This window comes from Tyto alba, unplaced genomic scaffold, assembly GCF_018691265.1.
Source record: "Tyto alba isolate M040663 unplaced genomic scaffold, T.alba_DEE_v4.0 Super-Scaffold_18, whole genome shotgun sequence".
Lineage (NCBI taxonomy): Eukaryota > Metazoa > Chordata > Aves > Strigiformes > Tytonidae > Tyto > Tyto alba.
The window spans coordinates 19,381,205-19,402,775 of NW_024881280.1; the positions used below are offsets into that span (position 1 = coordinate 19,381,205).

General features: G+C 36.9%; 1 protein-coding gene across 8 annotated transcripts in view; it reads left to right on the top strand.

Moving 5' to 3' along the window:
* NUBPL (nucleotide binding protein like) overlaps positions 1-21,571 on the top strand; it is an 87,708-nt gene that overhangs the window by 46,170 nt on the left and 19,967 nt on the right. For 7 of the 8 annotated variants that reach the window (XR_006165153.1, XM_042791017.1, XM_033010314.2 and 4 more), the window contains 2 exons: positions 8,183-8,276; positions 19,811-19,896. Coding sequence is in view for 7 of the 8 variants with exons in the window: in XM_042791017.1 (XP_042646951.1) it covers positions 8,183-8,276; positions 19,811-19,896 (180 nt within the window). In the remaining variant the exon portion in view is untranslated. Of the gene's footprint in view, positions 1-8,182; positions 8,277-19,810; positions 19,897-20,375; positions 20,653-21,571 lie in introns of those variants that run through there. The other variant, XM_042791018.1, reaches the window with a different exon arrangement.

The window sequence follows — 21,571 nt, forward strand, 5'->3', positions numbered from 1 at the left end:
GTCTCTTTAACGCACTTCCTGTGTTCCACTCTTTGTAAGGGCAACCTGTATGCAGTTGTTCTTGCTCCTTTCTGACCTAAAGGCACTTCCTTTAACAGAGCGTATGCCGACTTCACAGTCACAGTCCCATGGCTAAGGATCCCAGCAAGTCAGTGATCTGCTCTGCTTGCTCTTGCATGTGCTCTCGCTTACATTTTCTTTTCACATTCTCTCATCCTCTTGAACCTTCCTGTGGAATTGAAAGGTTCTATGTTTTGTGCAGCCTTGTTGTGACTTCATGTTGGGAGTATTGATTGTTGTGCTCCAAGGTAATTCAAGCAGACTCTCCAATGCTGGTTTCATTAACAAGGGTAGACTATTTTGAATTCAGTGACTGGGGAGGATATGCTTCTGAATTTTAAGTATGGAAAGTTTGGAGGATGCATTTTTGTCCATATTTGTGAAAAATAGGTTATTTTTAGAAAAAACACATTGTATTATTGAAAAATAATGTGGCACCTTGAGACTACTTACTCTGAGATCTGATAACATCTCACCAGGCAAAAAAGCAAGTCCTATATTGAAATTTGCTGTCTTTTGGCCTCAGTTCAGCAGTCTACATCTAATTGATTCTATTATAGTTTTTGTGTTGCAGAATTTATGGTAATTTTGGAGGGTTTTCTTCAGCACCATTATAAGTGCCTTGAATAGCATCTATCATGTTGTTTTCTTCTGTAATTCTTTTTCTGAAGGCCTTAGAGTGGCCTCTGCAGAAGTTCCCTTTTCTGTACAAAAAGGCGTTAAACATTGTGCTTAAGAAACAGAATTTTCTGACCTTTTTAATCTAATGGTTTTTATTTTAAGCACTAATTTTAAATCAGTGTCTCAATGATGGGCATGAAATGGTGCCTGTATTAGTCTGTTGGTACCCCAATAAGGAATTTGTTAATTTTCTTACTGTACCAGAATATGAACTGAAGCTTAAGAAGTTAAATAACTTTTGAAGAGAATTAGGAATATTGGTTTCTGTAGCATTGTTTAAGCATTCAGTCAAACCATATAGCAGCTTTTAACATCATTACAGAAATATAGGCTAAAATACGTATGGGGAGTGGGCATAATAAGCTTATCTCTTGATATCTATTGCTAACACTGGTAATATTTCCTTCTGTTATTATTTGTAGGGAAAATCTGAATCGCACAGCATATATAAATTGTATGAGCTTAACTTGGGTCCTGATAATACTGCCTTAAAAATGTGTTGTTAGCTTTGGGTTCGATAGCTAAACAATGCTTTTGCTTTTGTGCGTTAGTAGGGAGACCTCAAATAGAATTTATAGTTTAGATCATGTGCTTAACATAGCTGCATCAACCTGGTGACTAGTTTAATTAGATGATGTGATGCTAGCTCACTTTCTTCTGATTTGTTTACCTTTATGTGACTTGACTTTTGTGCTTAATTTTGCTGCTGAAAGACATAGGAATAGAAACTTGGCTCAGTCAGTATTTCTTTTCCAGATGTCATTATTCAGCAGCTGAACTACAGACATTTCTAGATCATAGAACAAGAAAAAAAAGATGGTGTATTCCTGAAGAAATGTTTCTGCAAATTATGTAGTGCAGACTGTGGGTCAAGGGTAGAGAGCAGCAAATCAACGATCAATCTCCAGACTGACTGCATAATAAAAATTTGTTTCACAAACTGCCATCTTTTAGAGAATATGTGCTTTGAATCCCTGAGAAATGGGAATCTCAGCTCACGAAAGCTCTTTGTAGTAACGACCTGAACCTAGAGGAAGAGTCTTTTATATGCGGTAGTGCTGATACAGTCTCCATCAGCCGTGCTGGCAATGCACTGAACTATTCCTTTTCAGTTGTTCCCAGGGACTGTCCCCAGCATCTTGTGGACATGTCGCCTTCCCTTCAGGCTGACGTGATGCTGACTCGAGTTTCTGAAGGTGAGCAGGAGCCCGGGATTGAGTGCCTTCCCTCCAATTCCTGGAGCGCCCTGTAGAGAATAACTTCTTTATTGTCATCTTCTGGGAGTCGTTTAGTTTTGTAGGTTATATAAATGAAGGTGACAGAAACTACAGCCTATTGCATTTGCCTTCAGTTCTTAACATTATTAAAAGCCATCAGGGAGGAAGAGGCCGGGTTCTGTTTTAGTTGTTGAATTGAACAGGACTCTGGCTTTCTTCCTAGGCCCTTTTTTCTAAAAGTTCATCTTTGTCTATATTGAGAAAGAATAGGAGAATTTCCTTCTCTTTATGGAAATCTTTGGAGCAAACTGTTCTTATGCTTCGCCTCAACTTCTCTCTGAAATTGGCAGAACAGCCTGCTCAGAAATACCTTAGAGGGAATTTGAACCATTGCAGTGCATCTGTTTTTCATGGTGTTAGGTTGCAAGGCTTTGAGATAGGTTAAGCATCAGAGGACAAGTCAAAAGGGGCAGTCACCTTTGTTCAGAAAGTGTTGAGTTCCATTAGGGACTATGGAATATCCTGATACGGTATAAGTAGTTATGTCACTACTAGAGAGAAAGTTTCTGTAGGCACCAAAAATCTTCTGGTTAATGTCTGGGGAATGCCTTCTTCCTTTATCAAATATTTGTGAAAATAAACTGTTTTTAAATTAAAATGCCATGTTTCGTTACACTCTTCCTAAATGATCTGTTTTCTTAGGTCATGAAACTATTTATTTGTTCCCAATGTCTACGTATGTTTAAACAGAATCTTTAAGTAATATTTCAAGGAAATCTTTTAAAATATTTGTTTTATCTTTCACTAGTAGAGGTAAATGTAAGTGAACAGCTATATACATACTCACTTAACAGTAGCATTTGTTACCTTTATTTTGTTCAGCTGTTTGCCTGTATTAAATCATTCATATACACAACAAAGTAGTTAGGAGGAGGGGCGGATCTGGGAGGAATAGACCTTAAGCTGCCTGCAGTGTAGCTCTTGGTACTTTTCTGATACTGGTGTTCAGAGTTCAGCTGGCTACTGCCAAGTCTACACCTGCAGTGCTGCTTGATTGAAACTCTGCATGTGTTCCTCTTAATAAGAACAAATAAATAATATCTTCTGTTATTTACCAAACACCAAGATTACTTCAAAACCACAAGTAGCAATCCTGCTACTTGTTAGCAAAATCTGCTAATATTCTGTCATTTCTGCCTCATGTACAGAAGATGCTTGGGCTTCATTCTTCAGCAGAAATGCCATTTCTATCTCTGTGCTCTACCTCGGGTTTAACTTGCTATTTGGAACCCTTACTCAAAATGCATGTATCTGGTATTTTGATTATGAATTGTCACATAAACAGAGTGATTGATTAAAGTAATTTACATAGAAGCATTCGTGGTGTTTCCGAGCAAGGGAAAATACACAGAAGCACATGGCACTTAATTACATTGCTTAACAATAAATGTCAAGTTAAATCTTTTTTAAAAAAGATGAATGCTATACTTAAGGAAAGTGCAATTACATTTCTCTGGTTTGAAATGTTTTACACACTGTATATATTAGAGAGGCAAAGATATTAACACTTTTGTACATGCAAAGGTGCTGACAGATTTCAGATGCTAGGAGGCATGCTTTTGAAAATGCTGTCCGCTTATTGCTTGCAAAGGGAACTCGTTTACTGTAATGTGCTGTTAATCTGAGCTCATTTACTTGTATGTAACCGCGTTTGAATAGAGACACACTTCTCAGAACTGATGGAGAACATGAGGACTAGTGGTCTTGATCTGGTAAATTGTTGCATATAAATAGGATTTGCATTCAAATTAGTGTTTTATATCACAGCCTGATTATACATCCCATTTTAATAGTGTTGAATGAATGGCAGTAGTAGATTTCAGAAAGCCACTCCTCTGATTATATGTTCCAATTAAAAATTTAATTAAAAATGTCTTTCCCCCCTTTTTTAATCCTTTGCTGAAATTTAGTAACAGACCTGGAATTTCCTCTCCTGTTAAATAATGTGTACACTTCTATAACCAAATCGTTATACCTTCCAATTCAATAATTTGTTTAATAAAAGTCTGTCATACTGCTTCTGTATTCCTGTGGGAGGGTAATGGAGAAGCAACTAAAATCCCCAGTGTTCATCATCTACTTCTTGCAGAATAGAAGAGAATAAGAGGAAGTCTACAGAGGGAGAAATGGGGTTGAGGTACAGAGTTCCTCAGCTACAGTGAGCAAATCTGTATGTCTCGAAGGATACTGCTCAATACTGGGCAAAAACACTAGCTCAGTTCTTCTCTGCAATTATAGCTATGTCATTGTGGTGCAGCCCTCCATTCTCATGCTGAATTACAAATCAAAAAGAAGGAAATAATATTGTCAGGATAACTATTTGATTATTGTCCACAATAAAAAGGTTTTGGTGAGGAGTGGTTCTCCAAGCTAGTTTGCCATCTGACTTCCACCAGTTCAGCGCCACAGTAGTGGCACAGCTCAGGGGCATATGGAGGGCAGTTCTCACATAGATGCAACACTTGTGCACCTCGACGTCTTCACTGGTGTGACAAAAGCCTGTCTTCCTCCTGGTCTGCACAGCAGCAGCACATCCTCTCCATTGCTGCTGGGATGGTGTAGCTTCTCCATTTTTCTGTGCCCAGATTTATAAGTGTTACAATGGAGCATAATTCATTTGATGAGGACAGTTCATTTCTTCTTTTTTTAATCCATGAATTTAAAGAAAATATATGAAATTAGATGGATTTGGTGCCATAAATTAAGTGAAGCGTTATAATTTAATTGCACTATGTGTTAACAGAGTATTTTTCCTGTTGCCTAGCAATGAGATTTACCATGAGATTCAACATGTGCTTAAGATTCCATTATTAACTTCTGTTTTCAGAGGTTTATAACTTTAATAAAAATCATTACTCATAGGACAATCCAGAAAGTGTATGTTGGAGGTTCTTTCTGTTGTTACAGGGTCACTTACTAAGGAAGCTTGGGGCAGAAAGCTCTGGTGCCCTCTGATTTCTGTACCCATTCTCCCATTCTCCTGTATGTGGTAAATATTGAAAGTAACCTCTTGAGCAACAATTGTTTTGTGTGTTTTTGAAGCAGTAAGCTATTTATAAAAGCATTCTTTTACTTTAAAGATTCTACATGGAGACATTTTTACTAAGGCAGCTACCTCTCCTTAGAAGAGCAGCAGCTGCTTTGTGCTTCCTCACTAAAATGAATGCCTAGGATACAGTCTGAGCACTGGTATTTGAGGTCTCCTCCGTCAGCATTCCACATAGTAGTGGAATAGGTCTGGATGTTTTCTTTGTGGAACTGTAATACTTACTAGGTAGGAGGATCGCATGGAGCTTGATGAAGGAGGCGAGTGCTTGAAAAGTCTGGAGGAGCAAAAGTTATAGGACAGGCCCAGAAATTCGCCTTGTTCCACAAGAGGAGCTAGCTTAAAGTTAGGGCCAGCAGGTATATGCAAAGCCTGACAGCTTTTAGCTATGGGGGAAAAAAAAGTGTATTTGTTTTTATTCCAGTTATCTCTGATAAGGGTGGGATTTGGATTGTCATGTAGTTCGGATGCCATGAGGCAGTGCTGTACTTAAAAGGGCTTGAATTTGAGCTCATGGAGAAAAGGGCTGAAAACTACTTAATATGCAAGTTTTTTCAAGAACCAAGTGTTTTTGGCAGACAGCAAGACAAGTGACTGGAAACTGTGTCAGAATGATAGTAGTGCTATGCCACTCATAGATGTGTTTCCAGACTGCATGGTGTTGTAAGGCAGAAAGCAAAAAAACAGTTTATCCATAGTTTCTGTAGAAGTAGTTAAGGAAGGACGATATGATTAATGGACTTGTAAATTTGGACTTAACAAAAGATGCCAGGATCAGCCTTTATGAAAACATAGGGGAAAAAAGCTATTTTGAGTTAATCCTTTTCAAAAGGTAAAACTCTTTATACCATAGCATTTTAAAATGGTTGTGATTATTATGGAAAATTTGGTTTTGCATATTGAGATTTATGCACTTAACTGTTTATAGAAGATCTGTGTGTTTAGTTGTGAATCTTTAAGGAACTTATGTTCTAAACTACTGCTACATTTTAACATCTATATAATATCAATTTGTCACCTTTATAATCGGTTAATTTTTAATTAAGAAACATAGAAATTTAAAGTTCATGCCTTGAAGTGAGCAAAGTAATTTTCACTGGAGAAGGAGGCATTCATCAGCACTGGCATTTATCTTGCTTTATAAGTAAGCAAGATTAGTTAAGAAAAACAAAAGCCAGATGGTTTTTTAGATAAGCATGGAGTAGAGAAGCCAGTTTATGTTTCAGTACATACATTTTTGCACATATATGTAATTGTTCTTTTGGGTTATATAGTCTCAATATGATTATGAATGCTATTTACTTTTAGAAATCTGCTAGATATATGTCATTTTTGTTGACAAAATACAGGTATTATAAAATAATACAGGTACTACAGATAATATAGATCAATATTAAATGTGAAAAAGTGCAGTGTTTGCTGTGCTTAACATAAGTAACATTTCCTGTTTAACTAGGCTGTCTTAGGCACCATTTAGTGTTCCTGCAGCCTTTGTATAGAAAATGAGGAAAGGGTGGTGTACCTGAGAGTCCCTAATTTAGACATCTAAAGTTAGAATTTGCAGCTAACCCATCCCCCTTCTCCCATAAGTGCTCTGAAATTTTCCACCTTCATCAGTCTGCCTTGAATTACTCAATTTCTCACTGGAGTGCTGCATGGGATTAGTGGTCTGGATTTCACATCGCTTGTGCTTCCCCAGATCATCATCTGTACAAGAACTGAATGAAAATGAATGAGTGTTCCCCTGGCAGGGTCTAACACTCCAGAAAAATAACTGGCAAGATGTCAACTGTTTTTGCTGTTAAACTGACACTGAGGGAATGTGTAAAATAAAAGAGAAAGTAACATCCTGCTTGTTTGGCATTTTTCTGTATTAAAGCAGATCATATTGTTATATATGTTTTATGAATCAGAAACTTACCATATAATTGCATTGTGTCTGTGTGGAGAGAAAAGTGAGGGGGAGGCATTTTTTTTTTTTTTTTTAACATGGTTATGATTTCTAAAGCTTCTGTACTATAGAGACAGAAGACCTTACATGTTACTGCTGGCTAGTAAGAGTGCACTGGTACTAACCTGCGCCATGTTGAAGTGAGGACCTCCCAAAGCTTAGTTAAAATTATTGGGAATTGTTTAGGTGAAATATAGCTTGGCTTTACATTAAATACAGTAGGCCTAGGACCATTTCTGTTCTCATGAAGAGAACATTTGTTTCAGTACACAGTGCTGTAGAGAGAGTTAATTGGCTCTCCTGGAAATCTGTCCTGGTAAAGAACACAGCATTCTCATATTTGAGCCCAATATCTTTAATGGTCACTCTTGTTTGATGCCTAGCAACCAGTAAACTTCTTTTATTGGGTGATGTATTATGTTGTCCTGGGTTTGAGTGAGTTGTGGGGTTTGTACCTTCTCATCAGTGGGAGGGGAGGGAGGAGTGAGCGGCTGCGTGGTGCTCAGTTGCCCTCTGAGCTCAAACCACAACATATGTACAGTCTAAGTTTGTATTATTATACCTGGTGATTTTAATTTGATAAATTGGTTGTGGTTTTTTTTTTCTTTTCCCTCCAAACAGCTCTTTTTCCTAGAAAAAATTCAATACTAATAGCTCTAACTTTGCAACAGCAAATGCGAAAAAAAAAAAATACTGAAGATGTATATGTAGTTTCAAAGAAGTGATAAGAAGCAGGCAAAATTGCTTTTCAATTAATTGAAACAATTTCTAAGCTGTATTTGTTGCACAAAATCTGGAATTTTAGCCTGAATTTTACATAACATTTGATTCTGACCTGTGATTAAGCAGCTGCAAAGTAAAAGTCTTAAATTAGGTTGTTGCTACTTTTTTGGGGGGAAGAATTCAATAAGGAATATGCTCATAAAGTTAATAATAAAGTTACACTCATAGTTTTGAGTGATCAGTAAAGATTGAATCTCTTAGAAAAATAATGTCCTGATCCTGTACTGAAGGTGTGACTGAAAGAGCATCTCAGTATCATTCTTTTGAGGTGTCTTTGGTTCACTTGTTTTACATTATAGGAAACAAAGACTGCAATAAAACACAGGGTGCCTTAAATAAAAGCACTTCAAACCTCCAACATACATTTGTATTGTTGTCTTCTAGGTTGACTGGGGTCAGCTGGACTATTTAGTAATTGACATGCCACCTGGGACTGGAGATGTACAGCTGTCAGTGTCACAGAATATTCCAATTGCAGGTATGTGTACTGCTTGACTGTTTCAGAGTTTTTAAGTTAGTTAAGCCTGGTAGCTTTAGAAAAAAATTATTTTAAAATGCCAGTTAAAAATTCTTTTAATTGTCTTTCTAATCCACTAAGAAACTGTTCTGTCAGTGATGTGGTGATGAAAAACACTATCAGTGATTTTTAACACATTAGCATTGTGATTGTGTTACTTTCTTTTAAGCTAAGTTTCAAAAAGATTGAGAAGTCAAGTATAGCAGTGCTCTTGAAGGAAAGGCAGTCATGCCAAAAACTGGTAAGGTTAATAGTAGAAAATATTTTCTTTGTCTGTACCTAGTGCGTAGTAAAGCTAATACAATAAAATAGTTTGTCTTCATGATTGCTTTCTGATTAGAAGCTGACAATGCTGCTAATGCACAACATTTATTCAGATAAACTATGCACTGCAATGCACTAACACATTATTTTCCTTTCATGTTACGAATCTGATATTTTGTCGGGGGTTTAAACTTAGACAAATCAATCTTGAGATATGGAGGCTGCCCTTTAATCTCATTGGTTCCAGCAGGCATTAGAAACACTGCTTCTGACAGAATGCTGAGCATCTCACGAGATCTGATAGACTGTAATGGTTTATTACCTGTCTGATATACTTCAACAGAAGCAGTTGTCAATAGCCGACATAGTCAGTTAGGAACTCTGTGGTAAAAGAGACAAAGCAATTCTTACAGTTCCAGGAATAATTTAATAATTGCTGTGGCTCTCCACCAGGAGGGTAGTGCAATGCTGGAACATGTTACCCAAGGAGCCCGTGGGATGTCCATCCTTGGCAGATGTCCAGACTGTACTAGACAAAGCCCTAGCTGGCCCTATCTGCTGTTGCTGGTAGATGACTTCCAGAGACCTTTTCCAACCAGAAGTTCTGTGATTCTGAGTTAGCGAATCAGTGGGACTGCTTGCTCCACTTTTTGTTGATATTGGATAAATATGTTGATACATACCCAAAATGGTAGCATCTTTTACTGCTCTCGTTCTTTTCTGAGTGCAGACTGGCTTACGTGCACAGGCAGGCCCTGGTTCCCTCTGACACTCCTTCCTCTCTGCACTTTGATGGCAGTAACGCACTGAAGCGAAGCTACCAAATACTAAATTTGTAGAACTGTTTCACTTGCATTTAGAATTCTTACCAGGCTGTCTGGTAAGTTTAATGAATAAAGAACTGTCTATCTCTAAAAGTTCATAGGATAGGATAAAAGTGTTAGCCACAGGTATAGGTAGAAAGTATAGACATGCCCATGTGTAAAGGCACTAGAGCTAATAGATTTTGGGACGTACATCCTGGTTTCACAGCAAAACCATCACCACTGTTACAGTACAGTGAAGCCCACAATAATGAAAAGAGCCCTTTAACAGTCAGGCAGCACCTTGTATCTTTTCCTTGACACAGTCATGTCTCAGCTGCAATCATACATGATAACCACAGTTGCTCATATATCTACAAGGCAAAATTTTTGACAAATAGTTAAATTTAGTGTTAAGTCTGCATGGTAGTATCTCATGGTCTTCCATGATGTCAAGTTCAGAAAAACTTAAATGTTTTGACATTTAAAACTCAAAAATTAAGGCACATGTTAACAAACTATTGCCTCAAAATTGTTAATAACCACAGGATGTTCCCTCTGCTGTCTGAGAGTGTGTTAAGTGGTGGAAGGGAGCAAATCAGCAGAGCTGTGATGAAGGATTTAATGAGTTTTTCCCATAAGACGTAGAAGAGAAGGCTTCTAGTGCCTTAGCTTATCTGTGACCTGGAGCATATGATGAAAAGCAAACCATGATTCATAGCCATTTTCTTAAATACCTTGCTTAGATTGCATGTACGAGTATCGAACCAGGAGGGGCTTCTACTCCCAGGGTTTTAAGCAATGAGGTGAAGCAAGACAGCGGTATGTAAGTTTTTGGTAAGGTAGAATTTCACGTGAAATCTTGTACATAAGGGCAGTAAAATTGTAAATTAAAGAAGTGTGGCTTTATCTAAATGAATTATGGATTTTATTAAACTACCATGGGTATTGATAATTGCTATTTACTATAGTGCACCTAAATGTTCTGATTTCACATAGAAAAGGTCATTAAACTCTTGATCTTCAAGGGATTATTGTGCCCTTTTCCCCTACAATTCTAGAATTTCTTCAGAAGTGTGAGTGGCTGTGGCGTTGGTGCACTAGGTTGTCTGGGACAGAGAGGTGATGGAGGAAAGTACTTAAATCCTTTATTTCTTTTAAGTTGTGCTGAGGTCTGTTTGTGGGAGGCCAGAAGATCTTTCTAACTGATACACTATATGTGTAAATGGAAATCTTAATTTTTGGATAGTATTTTTCATAATACTTACAGTCTTCTTAGAAGGTAATAGATGTTAACAAAAGCAAAACAAGTTAAAAAAAAAAAAAGCTAGGTTTTCTTGCTAAGGACAACGATGTCCTCATTTTTGTGTAGGTGTAACAAAGTGAAGAATTAAGAATAATTTTTATTCAGTATTTTCATTAGTTTTCCATATGTTTGTCAGAAACCTGTGTTTTTTTTGATTTGCAATTCATGTTTCTAAGCTGTGTGTTGTCTTTTATTTTTTTACAGAAAGTATTTGTTGTTGTGCCATTCTGTTCCCTCTCCAGTTTTCTTGTTCTTTCTTTATCCCTTGAGGATGTCTTGGACAGTCATGGTATTAGTGTCATGTTTGCATGAAAGTTGTAGTTTGATTTGCATGCATGCATATATGAGATACAGTATTTGCATTACGGTTTCTTCATTATTTATCTGTGGCTTCCTGGGGATAGACAGTGTAGAAAATTTTTATTCTGTCTCTAAATAGATTGACAAAACCTGCACAACCTATTTTTACCAGGTACTTACAGATTTTTCTGCAAGTGGGGGGAAAAAGCACTGCTAAAGTGTTTTGTTTGGGTTGGGTTTGCCCAGATAGGGTATGAAAAACTGTAGTATTGCAACATCTGACAGTAAGAGAGGAATCGATAGGATGTGTGAAATGGTATTGGACTTTAATTTTAGAAGACTTTTTTTTACACTGCATTACAGGTACCATAAGTTTCTTGAATCAAAAAGAGATTAACCAACACCTAATGGGTAAAAGCAACATAACAAAATATGTCTTATAATTCTAGTTGTGATTAAAGAGAATATCAGCCTCACATAGCTTCAGCTGGAGTTACAGTATTGTGTGGTTTGTTATCCTTCTTTAAAAGAAGATGAAAAAAGGAAACTACTGTGACTTTTATTTTTTAATTTTATTATTCTTAGTCACTTTACAAGGACATGCATCTTAGTATATTATTTTTTAATAATCCATAACTTTTCTCATGTTGCAGTGATTCTTTGACAAACTGGTAGATTGGAAATGATATGTTAGCTTGAAAATGTGTTATATATATTTCTGCTCAACCACCTTCTTCAGATGCGAGTCTGCTTTCCAAATAGAAATTCAGGGTCCATCTGGAGAAAAAGGTTTTGTTTATGGTCTGTTGTTACTTAATTTGTATTTAGTTTTACTTCTTCTGCTTTGTTCTTCTGTTTCTTCTTTTGCATGAGATCTGGTAATAGGTTCTTTATCATGTATTGAGCATGCATGCTAGGTAGGGTTTGAAGTATCCTTACATGTCTTCCAGCTTTTAAAACAGGGGGTTTCAGATGACATTATGATGTTTGATACCAAGGTATAGTGAAAACTAATGATATCATGAAGAATAAGGCTTGTGATTCCTTTGCATTACCTAGTTGCTAAACTGAGAAATCTAAGTGTGTGTATTTGTTTGATTATTTAGATAGAGGTGCTATAAATCAAATTAATAAATAATATTGGAGATGGAGGATTAGCCTCCATGAAGACTGGGAGAGAGTCTTATTATTCTCTCCCTTCAGAGTTTGAAGGCTGTGTGGGCAGCAGCAAGGGCATCTCTGTTCGAGAGCAGTCCCAGAGCCGTGCACAAGTGTTTCTTCCTCATGGAGAAGCTGCATTGTGGGAGGCTGACCGTTAAGTAAATTAGGCTGTCTACTTGCCCTTTCTTTATTAGTGTTAAAGTGAAGTCTGCATTAGTGAAGTGTAGCAGCTTGACAGCTCTAGAGACTGACCCTCTCAATTGACAGAACCGGCTCCAGGTTAATGATGGAATTGTTTCATTTGCTAAACTTTGTCGTATCACTCTTTTCTTTGGATATGAGGATGCCATGGCAGTAAAACCCATTAGAAATAACACCTGTCCAGTAGGAAGTAGACTGAGACAACCAAATAATTTCACATCTTACTGAACAATCTTTTAATAATTACAGCGGTGAGCATTGGACTGAACTGTATTTATACAGGAAACCTAAAGGCAAAGAGCTTCCTGCTTTATTTCATTGCTCTTAATTTTCCCACCTTTTGGAAGTAATATATATACTTTTTTTTTTTTTTCCCACACAAAGCATATATTATTATAATCTTATAATAATAAACTCTAAAAAGGCTATTAATAAGAACCAGAGAAGACAATTAGTCAAGATAAGTGAAGTAAGAGCAATGTGAATGATATTTTTTGTTTTTCTCAAGTTCTATAAAAGCAGAATGATTGCCGTTGCTAGTCATACAGGGATTGACTTCCGTCACCTTTTAGATTTAAAATCAACATAGTAGAGAGTTCCTACAATGTTTTTATCGCCTTATACAATGTTTTATATTGCCTTATTGCCAGTAATTTTTCCTAATGATTGCATCTTTCAGGAATATGTAGATCTTAATTATCTCCTGAATGCCTTTTCCAGATAAGGCTGAAATATTTACCAAAGAAGTTTTTGTTACTTCAGATATGAATTTTCAAAGAATTTTAATTAATAGGGTTTCTTTTGACGGCAGCATTTTGATCAATAGGTTTAAATAAAAACCAAAAGCCTATTTCTGTATTTACTGATTAAGTGTTAAAAGTCTTATTTCTATGTGTACTGATATGTACATTGAAGAGGAAAGAGTAGAGGGATGAGACCAACTTGAAGACACTAGGCATTTTTAAGTTCTGAATGACATGTGACATATGAAACTGGTCAACCAAACTATTTACTCATACTTATGTCAGTGTTGCACAGACCAGGGTGTAGCCTACTATACAACTGTTTTATAGCAGTGTGTGGAATCAGGAGAATTGGATCCTGCCTCAGTGTACAATAATGTGCAAGAACAGGAAGTTCCAGGTGATGAGCAGACTGTCTGTTCAGTAATGAGCATTAAAAACAGCAAAAGGAGAGTTTCAGAGCAGGTTTTTAGAAGGGAAATACTGTTTATGTTTTATAGAACTATGAATGAATTAGTGTGGAAAAGAATTGTGATTTGTGAGGTAAAGGTGTCCTTTAACAGAATTTGCAAGCTGAGTAGGTATGGTGCTGTTCTCTTGTCTTTTCTGAAGAGCAATGATCAAAAAAACCCCAGTGCTGCTGTACAAGTTGCATGTCGCATACAGTCTGAGAGATGTATCTGTATTCTGTCATTGCTCTTACACATTGAATTGTGTGTCTGTTTGCCCCTTGTTGAATATCTCTTACTTTGATGCAAATCACAGTTGCAAGGCATCTGATCTTCTTTCGTTTTAGTTTAACAATAATATACAATGTTTTTCTCCATTTCTGAGCTTGCTTTCTTCTTTTGTGGAGGAGGTGCATTATTAGTTTCTACAGCAAAATTTTGAAGATATTTTATGGAAGCCATCTGGGTAACAGTAAATTTTATTTGATCTATTTTTGAACAGAAAATATTTTTTATATCAAATTTTTATGAAGATTTACTCTTTCTTTCATGTTGTATTTTGATATTTTAAATAACCGCCGGAAGTGAAAGGCACACAGATTTAGGATAGATTGAAAAACAAAAAAAAACTTAGTCACACCAGTGGGGATTTAAAAATAGTTCTTTGTACACATCCAAATTAAATTTGTATGCTGAAATAGTTTGCTTCTGTTGTCAGAAAAAATGTAGTTGACAAATGCAAATTATCATCAGGGTTATCTTAGCTTTGGACACTCCTGGTACTTCATTATGAAGTGTCAGACTCAGTAGACTCTGTAAATTTGAGAGTCCAAAATACAGTATGAGTTTACACATTAGTGCCTCATACTCTTCCAATATAGTTTCAAATTTATTTCTTGGCTCATGGAGATTGATTTAACACACATTGCCTGACCAAGCTGAAGTGATAGTATATTCAGTGCAAGGTCTTTAAATTTTATCATTCCTGAAAAATAGTTTCCAGGTATTGGGGAAGAAAGCTGTGAAGTATAGATGCTTTGAAAACTGAGGTTCTCTGAGGTCTGGCAACAGTGGCTAAGTGTATGTTAAGTACTAGATTAGCTGCAGTTGCCTTGGTTTTTTAGACCAGTTATTCTGAATAGGAAGAGTAAATGAGCATAGTGTTCAGCTGACAGTTGCAAAAGATGAGAGAAATCCATATGAATAATGGTACTACATTCTCTCCTCTAGCTATTTCTTATGAAAAAATAAATGCTTAAATCTGCCCCTTAGCACCCCCACCTCTGGGGGGAAAAGGCAGAAAACAGAATGGCTTTTGGAGGTGATTGAAGTAGTCTCAGCATTGTCTCTTTTTCTGTAGTAGAATCACTCTTTTACTCAGTTCTCCTCTTTGAATTAACACCTCTCATTTAAAAAAACCCATATTCACTTGTCAAAAGAGACTATTTGGACTTTGCTCTTGCCTAGTACAATGCTCATTATAATCTGGACGTGATTGGCAAATGCCCTTTGAAAGCAGGAGGTGCAATGGAGTAGAGCAGAAAAATGCTAAGAAGTGGAAAGTGGTAGAGTGTCTGTGAGGGAGTAGCTTTTTGTTTTATGCCTGTACTTTGCAAATAATGCTTAATCACAGATGTTATTACAACTGTTTTCAGTGGTTTTGCTTTGCTGAATGCATATTGCACAGTAAATTGGATTAGTGTGACATATGTATTGTTTGCCATGACCAAACCCAAGCATTTTAACACAGCAACAGTTGTTTTTCCACATCTTCCTCCATGTGAGAAAGTAGTGTGAAAAGGATGTTATAATACTGATCAGTTAGATGAGGGCAGTTTAACTTCAGGGTGGCTGCTTTATCCATCTGGTGATATTCCTCTGCTCAGTGGTTTCACTGACAGTTCCTCTTCCCAGGAGGAAGAAGCTTGCTGTAAGACTTATGTCCTCTTTTCATGTGGGCAAGGTGGTAGTGTTCCAGTCTTTAATTACCTGCTAGTTCGTGAGCAGAAGATACGTGGCTGTTGGAGACATACACTGGCTGAGCAGTTGTTCAAAGTCTCCTCCAAGAAGAAGTTGGTGATCAGGCTGGAGATGAGACACAGCCAGGATCCAGCCTCTGGGACAGTTCTGAGATATATTACGAGTCTCAAGTATAGATCCCTTAAGGGAAAATCACACTAATGGTTCCTTTATGTTGCTAGTTGTAATGAGATCTCACACACAAAAGGTAAAGGAACTTCTTTACAAGTTTTATTCAAGGAGATGGACAATTTTCTAGTGTTAATGTATCTGTAATTATCACCAGCTGAAATTCGAGCAAAGACATGAGTTTTTGTTCTTGCAAGATCTTGTTCTGCATCTTCAAGTGCAAACTGTATCTGTAATTGCAGGCACATTTCACCTGTAAAGTAATAAGACATTTAACAAAAGGTGAGGGGGACACTGAAGAGATCTGCAGTGGAGAAGATTCAGATTCACCAGGCTATTTATAACTTGAAAGTCTCACCTAGAAGTTTGAAATTAATACATTGGAAAAGGTGGCAAAAGCTACAAGAGTGTGTGAGTGGTGTAGTCAGGTCAGGCCATCGACAGCTGCACTGAGGCCTGAATGTGGTTCCTTGCAAGAGTGTTCAGTGCCTGTCAATCAGCAGATGCAATTATTAGAAAAATACAGTATATCTTTCTGTGTCTTTATCCTCCAGAACTCTGTTTGTCACCTGGTCAGTTACACTTCACTCCACAGGTTTTGGGCTGGCATTATTTGCTAAATTAATAACAGTCAGGGTGATACAAGACACAGTCCAATACTTGAGTGTGGAGGAGTCCTTAATCATTGGTCTGGATGAGATGCACATAGCCTGGTTCTGAAGTCTCTTCGAAGACACTGGAGGGAAAAAAGAATATGTTAGAGGGATCCTTTTCATCCTAAGGTAGCCCTTCTTAACTGCTGCTAATCAGCTGCTTTTTAGACCTGCCTGTTTTTCGCTTGGATACAAATTGGCTATAGCTAAGGCTTAGAGAGATTCCACATTATGTCTTGTAACCCAGAGCATCTGATGCAAACCTTAATGATGCAGCCAACATGGGTGATATTTTATATACACAGAAATTATAGGATGTTTCAGCACTTGTAATTTCCTTAATACCAAGCCACTAGAAGGGTGAGTACCAATGTGTATGCACACTTTTCTTTTACTGAGGATTAAGGACCTGGGGTTAAAACAGAAAGGCAAACATCAGCGTTACAGGCTACTACTGTTAGTTCTGCCTCTCTGTATTATGCATGCTAATGATAAAAAAATATAGTTAGCATAGTTCTTACTAATGTAGCATGCATTAGCTTTTTGTCAACTGCAATACAGTGAAGTTATGAAAATAAATGAAATGCATGAATAAGTAGTCATGTCAGTTAAGCTTAAATGTGCTCAACTGAGATATCCTTAGTATGCTGAAGACACAAAAATTGTTCTGCACACAACTGCAAACAGAGTTTGTAGTATGTTTTAATGTGCAGTGTGATAGCATGATAGTTTCTGCAACTTCTGTTCAATTTGTCAGCGTTAGTTTGCCTCTTTCAGACAGAGGCTTGTGTAAACATTGCACGTATTTCTTCAAGATGCATGCTGTGTGCATGAATTCAGTCATATTTCTTTATTGATCAAAATAACTCTTTACTGTTGGATATTCCTATTAACCAGTGTGGAGCTAAGATAGCAAAGAAAGTGTGGGCTGTGTTCTTTCTTGCTCATCATTTGAATCACTTTCTGAATTAAACGTATGCAAACTTATTCGGGGAGGGGAACACCATGAAAAATCTTGTTTGCCCTATTTGGTTGCTAGTGAAGGAAATAATGCTGCTAGTAATTTGAATTCTTGAACTTCAAGGTTGAGTTTGCTGGGCTAGCAGTTGTACCAAAGAAAGAGAAAAGATACCTATTTTAAAGAGTGGTGGCATAAGTCAGTATAAGCTGGCTGTGAATAAATTTTGTCTGGAATCCAACTAAGAGTGAAAAGGAAGTAGGAGAGACATATTTATTACACCCTCAGCATCAGCTTCTCGAGCACATTGGCTTTCATTCTGTGGAAGAAGCCATGCAAGTTGTCCACAAGCGTAATTTTAACTCATGTATTTCAGAAGCCACAGTTCTTTGCTCAGGGATTTGGTGTTTGTGGCAGCCTAAACTCTGCAACACGCCATTGGGTCTTTTTGGCATTTTAGCTTTTTTGCTTTGGATGAGAATTTGCTGGTCAAAAGTACCTCTTGGATAGGCTGCTTGTGATTCTAGTGGGGGTTTTCATTTTGCATAGTCTCTGTCCTTCATGCCAGGCCAATTACTGGATTCTTAAAAAAATCAGTAATGGACTGGAAAATGCAGACTTCAGGGAATGCTGAGCCAGGATCTTTAGAGAAGAGTGAGAACAGAAGTGTGAAAGAACTAACATGAGTGTATATGCTTAAGACAGAAATTTCCAGTTTTGTTTGAAAAGAAAGCAGTAATTAGCATTTTGTCCAAGTATTGAACGATCTTTGTTTTACAAATATGCAGAAAACTTGAGGACATTCAATCTAAATTACTTACCTATGGACTATGCTTTTAGGGAAGGGTGCATTCGTTTTGTGGAATTAGCCCTACGTTAATTTCAATGTCAGGTGTAAAGCTTAGCCCTAAGTGAAATGAGGAGCTGAGGTGACTTGGATGTAACTGAAATGCTCCCATGTTATTCTTTGTGATGCCATTGGAAACAGGGTGGCTTGGGAAAAACAGCAAATTATTCGGATGCCAGAGTTTTAGCGAACAATAGGGAAATTTCATTTGCTCAGTACATTACATATGCCGTTCAGTTTTTGGACCTGTGTCTAATATTATGTAAGGCAGGGTTTGGCAGCTTTTCGGGAGTGAGGCGCCAGATTGTATTTTTCTTTCACAAATTAGAGGTTAAGAGTGCTGGTTGAAAACATTGAAACGCTCTGTCAGGCGGTGTTTGGAAACGGCTGGCCATCAGACAGGCAAGCTGGCAGGCGGCGTGGGGCCGGGGCTCCCCGTCCCAGCGCTGCCGGAGCACCAGCCTGTGCCAGCGGTGCCAGTGTGAGTGCCTCTGGAAAGCTACCCACCTCCTCCTTTGCTGTGTACACCAAGGGCTGGGGACCACGGGCCCAGGAGGAAGCTGTCCCATGCGTCTGAAGTTGTCTGTTGTAATTGCTATTTGCATGAAGTTTGGCATAAATTTCTCATGCAAGATTGGCTTAATGTGGCTCTGCAGAGATGTTATTGTAACTGGTATTTTGAAGACTGGATGGTCAGTGTGAAACCAGAGCTAATCGGTTGACCAGTAGTGTCCTCTTTTATATTGCGTTTTTCAAAAATAGCGACAAGCATGAGCAGATTCTTGACACAAGTTTCAAACAAATAATATTTGAAACCTCTGAGCATATGCAAAAAGATGTTCCTTGTGAAGTGATGTGATATATTATAATGTGTATATTGGTTTTGCAGACTGTATTAATCAAGAAGCAGTATAGAATAGTAACCTGTAGGTTTACTTTAGAATCTAACCTTTGACAAAGAGCTCTAGCTGTTTTATATGCTGAATAACTCTTGGGAGTACCGATTATCGTGTAACTTGGAGCCATGTCTGAACAGTGAGCAATACTCTACTTTTTTCAAACCTACTGCAAATGTGCATGAGCTGGCCTCTTATTTTGTGGTATCATTCATACAGACACACTGGTGTTGTGTCTAGTGTAACATGTTTCAAGACTGTGCCTGTCAACACTTGTATCAGAAAGTATAGCAGGTTCAGAAAGCAACAGTCTGGTTACAGGCAGCTGCCTCTTGATTTTAGATCAAAGCTTATTGTTAAATCAAAAGCTTTCACATGTAATTATGGCATGGGGCAGTTACTGTGTAGATATTCCCAGAATACCCCCTCTGCAACCTGTCAACATGTGGACCATGTTGTCTTCTATCCATGGCCATACGACAGCTAGATCAATTTTCTCATTTTCTCATTTTCTGAAATATAAATGGTTTCTACCATGATGATGAAAATATCTAAAGTATTTATATGACTCCATATCATATCTCAGTGATTTTGGTCCTTGCATAATAAAAAAACTAGAATAATTTTCTTCCTTAAATAAAATTTTTAAAAAGCATATAAATGTGTGACTGCTTTGAATTTAGCAGCATGTACTAAATAGTCAAAATATTTAACAGTGTAATTAATAATACACATTTTAATGGTATTTCATATTTTCTTTTCCCAGGAGCTGTAATCATCTCCACTCCGCAAGATGTGGCTTTATTGGATGCACGCAAAGGAGCTGAAATGTTTAGAAAAGTCCATGTACCTGTAAGTATCTACATTAAAAATATCTGTAGTGTGTTTTTCCAAAATGTAAAAAAAATTCCATATAATGCAGTAGGTGAACAAACCATTCAGGAATCACTTGAATTTCATAAATTCATGTTAAAAAAAAAAAAAAAAAGGATTAGACTCCATCTTACATCTGTATCAGGAGATTGATGTAACAGAAAGGATTTTCTCAGGCCAAGGTCATAATAGTACTTGTTTTCTTTTAAATCAGTTTGCTTAATCACCCAGAGTGGATCAGACTGTTAAACAGAGTGCCTTACAAAGTAATGTGTGCTTTCCAATTATACTGTCTTACTATAGCCTCATGATGTATCCTCTTCAGCACTGTCTGAGTTGGAGATTAAAATCTAAAATTTCTTGAATTGTGGAAAAATCATATATTGGTATATTTTAAGAAGGAAATTTAAGGTTTTGGGGAGATAGGTGCATACATATTTGTCATTTTGCCATTTAAGGTCTCCGTGACTGTCATGACAAGTAGAAGGCTGTCTGTATCACTTGGATTTCATGAGATTTATAGCTTATATGGTAGCTTGCTTGTTTGGCAAATGCAGAATTTAAAAATATCTACAGTATTCATATGGATTGGGAGAAAATATTAAACAGGGTGACATATTTGACTCCATATCTTCTATGTGTGCTACAAGTTGCTAAGTAACTGAATGTTATACTCTAGAGTATGTTCATGAGGAGATTCATTTTTCATTTGAAATGTGCAGTTGATGAGAAAATATAGACTGAAATGCTTCCTTATCTTAAACAGTAAAGAAAAAAAGGCATTTACTATACCTTAAAAATGTTTTCTTGCTTCCCTGTGTGAAGGTTACTTCTACATTTTATTAATAAAGCAAATATATTTCATAGCTAGTACTCTGTTAATTTAAAAGTGCAACAGAAACCTTGAGGTGACTGCTTTCCCTTTTTGTTTTAATTTACAGAATAGCTTAACAAAAGAAATACCTTGATAAATACCTTATTGTTAACTATTCCTTAAGCATATCTGAACCAAAATGGAAGTATAGTAGCATTTATTATTTAATACTAGAAGAAAAGCAAATACATATAACAGAAGAATAACATGTGGAATGTTTTGTTGTGATCTTATGTTTGGCTTTGCTAAAATTATGCAAAATTATTTTCTTCAAATAAAATTGCACTCAAGTTAGTACTTTGCTGATTTTTCCTTTTGATTTAATGAGAAATTACCAAGACTTTCTTTCTAAGACTGTTTTGTTCAATGTTCTTTGAAGAGAATGGCCTTTACAAAAGTAATGCATTCCAGGATAGGCTTGGCTGCTACTAATTTGACTGGTGGTAGATAAGATATTATATATTATATATTTTGATTTGTTGGAATTTTCAGATCCTTCTAAATCAAATTAAAAGTCACAGTGAAGCTGTTGTACCAGATGCTGAGTTCGAATGCACTTGAACCAGTCATCAGGTCATACCTTCTCCATGATGCTGCTTCATTCTATTCTAACTGTGTGTATACATCAGTACAGACATGTCATTTACTTCAGTGTTAAAGCAGCTCCTGCCTATGTATTACATTTCTAAGTGTCAACTAAATCTGAGGATCTAAAGAAAGTTTAGTTGCATAATTTTTGATGGAAAACTTCAAACCTGAGGTTTACATCAAAGAGGTGGA